At 47.1% G+C, this 6432-nt stretch overlaps 1 protein-coding gene across 5 annotated transcripts in view; it reads right to left on the bottom strand.

Moving 5' to 3' along the window:
- The window catches only part of RBBP5 (RB binding protein 5, histone lysine methyltransferase complex subunit), a 91994-nt gene extending 85804 nt beyond the window's left edge, over positions 1 to 6190 (bottom strand). For 4 of the 5 annotated variants that reach the window (XM_048070868.2, XM_048070867.2, XM_048070866.2 and 1 more), the window contains exons 1-12: positions 5970 to 6190; positions 5304 to 5329; positions 5041 to 5213; positions 4461 to 4601; positions 3861 to 4023; positions 3289 to 3398; positions 3001 to 3120; positions 2570 to 2723; positions 2392 to 2463; positions 1728 to 1845; positions 1064 to 1133; positions 177 to 406 (exon numbers count right to left, since the gene is read on the bottom strand). In XM_048070868.2, coding sequence (XP_047926825.1) covers positions 177 to 406; positions 1064 to 1133; positions 1728 to 1845; positions 2392 to 2463; positions 2570 to 2723; positions 3001 to 3120; positions 3289 to 3398; positions 3861 to 4023; positions 4461 to 4601; positions 5041 to 5213; positions 5304 to 5329; positions 5970 to 5988 — 1396 coding nt within the window. In that variant the 5' untranslated portion in view covers positions 5989 to 6190. The remainder of the gene's footprint in view (positions 1 to 176; positions 407 to 1063; positions 1134 to 1727; positions 1846 to 2391; positions 2464 to 2569; positions 2724 to 3000; positions 3121 to 3288; positions 3399 to 3860; positions 4024 to 4460; positions 4602 to 5040; positions 5214 to 5303; positions 5330 to 5969) is intronic. The other variant, XM_048070863.2, reaches the window with a different exon arrangement.
- Positions 6191 to 6432: the final 242 nt, after the last annotated feature.

Genomic DNA, 6432 nt, shown 5'->3' on the forward strand with positions numbered 1-6432 from the left:
CTAGTTTGCAAAAGGCCAGCAAACTTTGCAGAGTAGGTGGCCATTAATCATTGTTGTGAGAAGTAACTTCACAGAAAAGACAATTAACAAGTGACCACCTAGTATTCTGACTAGGCAAAGCTAAAAACTATGTCAGATGCAAAATAGGCACTAAAACAACGGCAGCTTCTAATCACCATCATTAGGTACTCCTTGTAGTTCAATGTTGGTGGTTTTGGGCTTCTTCTTTGGTGCCTGAGGTCCATCAGAGGAGGACTGCCTCTTCTTCTCAGAACCTATTCCCTCATCGCTTAAAGAACTCTGAACAGCATCAGGGGGAGGCCCATAGGGGTTTTCTTCTGGATCTTCCACTTCAGGAGCAATGGGTAAGTAAAGCAGAGCCTTGGAGTCCTCCAGTTCTTCATCACTATGAAAGAAAAAAGTAGGCTCTCATTTAAAACTAGTGCCCTTTAACATCTTCACATTCACAAACCAAGACCTGCCTCTGCAAGGAGCAGTCATATATCCATGCTGTGTAGTTGACCAAGGCATTTGGCAGCTTGAGAACTCTCTACAAATATCTGATACCTCAACCAAAGACATTAAGGAAGGAAGTGGAAATGCTGTGATGACGAGGCTTGTCATTCTTAGAGGGAGAGCATGCCACATGAGCGTCACAGTCAAATACTGCCAATTGTTTTCCTATGCAAGACTGATGGTGATTAACAGGGGACTCTGGGACAGAGAGAAGAAAAAAAAATATGACACTCTTGACTGTTTCTCAGAGATGCACTGAGTATTAGAAGAATGAGAAACAAAGGGACATGGCTCATCTTGGCCTCATTTCTTTCATCTTCCTCACCCAGAGCAATTAACTACTGAAATGTACACCTTGTTTGTGCTGCAACTGCATGAAATGTAGCAATCCATACACTAAGATGCACCTTAGCCCCTGCAAATAGCTCTTCACACAAGTAACTCTTTCTATCCAATACAGGAAAGACATAAAAAATACATGTGGGGAGTGCTGCATATCTTAGTGATACATTTTGTATTCATACTTTAAACAAAATTATTCTTTTACCTGCTACAGAAGGCAGCAATGGGATCCACGCTAGTTACATCCACTTCTTCATCTTCTGCAGCATCAGCACCTAAGAATCAGGGGAAAAAAGAATTAAAGACAACAGTGAAAAAAACAAATTACTTAGAACTTGTTTTAATGCTTTGTTCCCACAAGCCAATATTACACTTTAATATTAGAAAGTGCTAGAGAAAAAGTAATCTAAATGTGTGAAGTACTGCAAAGCCTGGTAACGAGGAGAGCTCTGTGGTGTGCTGGGAAGAATCCTTACTTCTTTCTATAGTAACGTTAGCCTTTTCCAGTACACAATTTTTTGGCACCACCAAGCGGCCAAATCGTGCTGCTATTGATTCAAATTCAGCATCGCTTCTGGTCAGAGCAAGCCCAGACAACCACGGGTCAATTTGCTACTGCCTTTGACTGAAAACACAACGGAAAGGGGAGGCTTTGTTAAGCAAATACGGCATGTCAATTAGGAGGAATCACACTGATTGTCGATTTACATATCTTCACTTATCCGCTGCTATTTTGCCATTTACTACCCATGTATACTACTGTGACCACTAATTTTTATTATGATCATATATTTGGACTATGAATGATTTGATAACAGCTGAACTGCTGACCACACCTTTGCTACGCAGGAACACAGGTTAGGAGTTACCTGTCTGTTCTGGTTCACTCTTATCCTCATCTTCAATGTCAAACTCGGACTCTCTCTCTTCGTATTCTACGTTCTCGTCCAGTTCTTTGAAGTCAGGCGCAAAGGCACTCCAGTTTTCCTAAACCACGAATTCAAGATGAATTTTACTTTACGCAAAGTAACAGCAACCACAGCGAGGACTCGTGCAATTACAATCTCATGCTGTCAAGTCCCCCAAGCCATGTGCAAGATCACAAAAGTCATGGCTCAACCAGATCAAGAATCATATGACAAATAGGAACTGCATGAATCAGCTCCTATATGACCATACTCCTTAGATATTGCAATGTATGTCGTTAACCCTAAAACCAAACTTGTATGTTAGTATTATCCACTGCAGGTTTGGCGCACACACGCTCAGATTTCCTATGCTTAACACACACAGAAGGACACCATCCCTGCATAAAATGTCCCTGTGACTTAACACAAAGCTTAACTAGTTCAGCAGCTGAAGCATACGCACCCTCCTCACATTCAACTAGATGGCAAACATCTTTCAAGTCAGGCAGGTGAAGCTAGAGAGCTTGCTGAATTGGGATTCAATAAAGGATTTCAACACATGTTCAGTCTGCTAGGATGGAAACCACCAAGGAATTCTCTTAAGGAAACAATCTAAAATGCTTACCACTTGATTCTGAGCCCATATTGATACAACACCACTGGAAATGGAAGCTATGATCGGCCGGACAGGGTGCCACTAGGTTTATGTGAAAAGAGAAGAGGAGCTTAATTGGTAAATGGAACTAAGAAAGCTTAGTTTGCAAAATAACAAGAAACTCAGCAATAGTGGGCAGTGTTCTTACTGCTACATCCAGGAGCAGCTCTCCTCTGGTCCCATGAAGGATTTTCACTAGGTTTCCAATGCTTTTCTCCCAGATGTATAGAGCATGCTGTCGTGCCGAACCTGCTACTATATATTCGCCATCACCAGAGAAACAACACTTCTTCCATGGGGTCCTGCACGCAAAGGAAAAAATTCAAGAGAGGCAATTGAACAACAGCACAACATGGAGGACGGAGGATTGTTCTCCATGCCGAGAACTTATATCCTTCCATCCACAAACAACATTTACATTTCAATCAAATTGTGACTCACAAGTTTCAAATAAAAACACCTGTCCATTACACCAAACAAAATACTGAGTTACTCTTTGTGCAGATGCTCCCATTAGTACAGAACACACAAAACGCAAACTTTTCAAGACAGGCTTTCACCCGTTCTGCTGCCTCTTACCTGTTCACTAAATCCTGCAGCTTCTGCATCGGCTCAGGCTCCCCATCTCGGCCACAGGTTAAAATTTCACGGCCATCATACACCCTGATTATCCTGTCAGCTGTGTTTATCAAAAAGCAGCTGTAGGAAAGATTGGACAAAGCATGTATCGCATTAAAAAAAAAAAAAAAGAAAATAAAGAGTCAGAATATGTTTCATGAAATAATTGTGGCAGTTCTTAAGTCCTCGTATAGTCAGTAGCTTTCAGCTCATCTTTAAAGGTACCACTTGTTAAAGGAAATAACTCACCTTCCTTTCCGGGCAAATTCAATTGATTTAATAGCTGTGGTGTTGCTGGTTCCAGTTGTCACTCTGAAGGAAGCAACAAGATCCTGAGTGTCTGTTTTTAAGACCAAGATCTGAAGATTAAGGAAACAGAAGGCAATCAGTGTCTTCATTATGACTCACTCCACTTTCGGTACCTTTCACACCTGCTACTAACCCTGAAAACAGAAGCCTCAGCAATCTACACAGGAATAGTTGGGGCTCTGCAACTGTAGTTTTTACTACAGTTTCTGCGACACTTCTGCGACATTAACATTGGTTTATTTACACTGGAAAAGGATCCAACAAATACAGTCAAAGACAACAGGAACACAAAAGGCCTAACTCAGACAAAGATTCATATGCTACAGATCTTCAAAGATGAAATGCGAAGGTGAAGATGATTGTGTCAACATCATATCGACTATTCAAGAGACGTTGAGGAAGCCTTACTTGTATATTAAAGCAAAGAACGCAGCCTAGAGACATCAAGCATCTCAATAAAGACAGGAAATAATCTAAGATACTGCACCCAGTGCCTCTTACTACAGTCTCACCTTCCCCTTGGCATTGCCTGTATAAATGTATTCCCCTCGCCTGTCAAAGGAGGCCACAACGTTGAGATCAGAATCATCATCCACGGGCAGAACAACGTGCTTGGAGTCTGACAGGGTTAGCATCACCGGCGCAGACTTCATGGGACAAACCAGAACTCTGTTTCTGCAAAGCAGTAAAGGAAGAATTAATAGTTTGTTCTCCAAAAAAGTTCTCTCATTTAGAAATATAAAAAAAAAATCTCAATCTATGTTGAGCTTTGTAGTATAACCCTGTGTTTTCTCTAGTCTTACACTGCAAAATGACGTTTAGCTGGTATCTTCTTTCATTTCCTTTCCTTCTCTGGAAGCTTCTCTATGTTTATAAAGTTAACTTATAAACTCAACAAGACATTTCTACGCACAATTCTAAGTACTGTGAATAATTCTCACGTTTACTCTACTCCCTTCTTGATACTTTCATAATAAAAAGAGCCACAACAAATCCAATCACGTAAAGAAGACATGCTGAAAGCATCTACTTCACAAAATACGGTAAAGTATTTTGATAATCATTAATTTTACCCAAAGGAGAGCATTCAAACTCTTTTTCACAGGACTTACTGGTCTCGGGGGTGGTACTGAACTTTCAAGATAGGCGAAGGAAATCGAAATCTCTGGTCGCAGTCTCCAGAGAGCACATCCCACTGTGACACAATGTTGTCTGTTGAAGCACTCACTAATTTGTGACCATCTCGACTCCAGCTACAATGACAAGAGAGAATTCAAGTAGAAGTTACTCCTTAAATGCATAAAATGTGTCCACCAATAGTCACGTAAAATTATCAGACCTAATTATCAGGTTCAGCTATAGAACTGTTTGTGTGAGAACAAGTTGTGAACTCTTAACAGCCCCAAACTTATTAGACATTCTGTATTTTCAAACTATTTTAAAGGGAAACATCCTAAAATGCAACTCTGTATCCCACAACGTGCTGCATTTCAGAGGCTAACAGGAACAGGTATCCAGAGCAGTCAGGCTATCACAGCACCTGATCCCCAGCAAACACAGACACAGGCAAATTCTAACAAAAAGGAGAGCAGCCTTTCGCACCTGGTAGCTGCTGAGGTGGTAGTTATTAGCTCAGAGAGCACTAAGCATGCAGTTACAGCCTTCTGAAAAAAAACATAAGCCCTCTCTCACCACAAGGAGCAGACGGGGTGAATGTGGGCGCTGATGATCTTGGCGATGCCCCTGGTCAGGAAGTCCCAGATGACGATGCGCCCGTCATTGCAGCCCACGGCGAGCAGCGTGCCCCAGCGGTTGAAGGTGCAGGTCAGGGCCATGCTGATGCAGTCCAGCGTGCCATCGGCCTCCTGCGGGGAAGGAGCGGTCAGGGTCTGGCTGAATGCTGCTGGCAGCAGGATGGGGACAGGGACAAGGGGTGTAGGAGAGGGAGCACTTACCTCGGGGTAGTTCTGCCCGAAGGATTCTGCAATAAAATGCAAATACAGCACCAGAGTCAGAGAATCATTAGGGTTGGAAAAGCCCTCCAGGATCATCAGGTCCAACTACCCCTACCACCACTGTCACCCCCAAGCACCACATCCAACCTTCCCTTGAACACCCCCAGGGACGGTGACTCCACCACCTCCCTGGGCAACCCGTCCCAAGGCCTGACCGCTCTTTCTGAGCAGAAACGTCTCCTCACTCCCAACCTGAACCTCCCCTGGCGCAACTTGAGGCCATTCCCTCTGGTCCTATCCCTGGTTATCTGCGAGAAGAGGCCGACCTCCAGCTCCCCACACCCTCCTCTCAGGCAGTTGCAGAGCGCAGTGAGCTCTGCCCTGAGCCTCCCCTTTCCCAGCCCAACCCTCCCCAGCCGCTCCTCACAGGACTTGCGCCCCCGGTCCTCCACCAGCCCCGCAGCCCTTCTCGGGACGCCCTCCAGGCCCTCCACGTCCTGGTGCTGAGGGGCCCAGAGCCGAGCACGGGGCTCCATCACCCCCCTGCCCCCCTCCCGGTACCGGCCGGGACCCCGTCGGCCTTCCCGGCCCCCTGGGCCCGGGTCTCCGCGGCCCGACCCAGCCCGGCCCTGCCCCCCCCGCCGGCCCCGCCCCCGGCGGCCGCACCGAGCAGCTCCAGGTTCATCGCGGCGCCGTCCCGCTCCCTCCGTCCCCGTCCCCGTAGGACCCCTCCGGGGGCCTCCGCGCCTCGCCTCGCCGCCCCGCCGTTCGCCTGACGGATCGCAGCTCCCTTCCTCCGCCGGATCCCGCGGTTCGCCCTCCCTCCCGCTCCGTTCGGCCCGGGGAGGCCTCGACCGGCGGCGGCCGGGTGGCGGTGTCTCCGTTCCGCCCCGTTTTGCGGCGGCGGGGCGGGGGCGGCGCTCAGGCAGCGCGGCGGGCAGCCCGGCGGGGGCGCACGCAGGAAGGTTCCGGGGGGGCGCCGCGGCCGCGGCCCGAAGGTTCCGGGGGGCGCCGCCGGCGGCTCGGGCCGGGCGGGGCGGGGGGGGGGCGTGAAAGGAGCGGCTTCACCGCGGGTGTAAAGAAATGAAGGGTGACAGGAAATAAAAAAATAGTAAAAACACAACGGTTT

This window comes from Anser cygnoides, chromosome 25 (genome assembly GCF_040182565.1).
Source record: "Anser cygnoides isolate HZ-2024a breed goose chromosome 25, Taihu_goose_T2T_genome, whole genome shotgun sequence".
NCBI classification, from domain to species: Eukaryota; Metazoa; Chordata; class Aves; order Anseriformes; family Anatidae; genus Anser; species Anser cygnoides.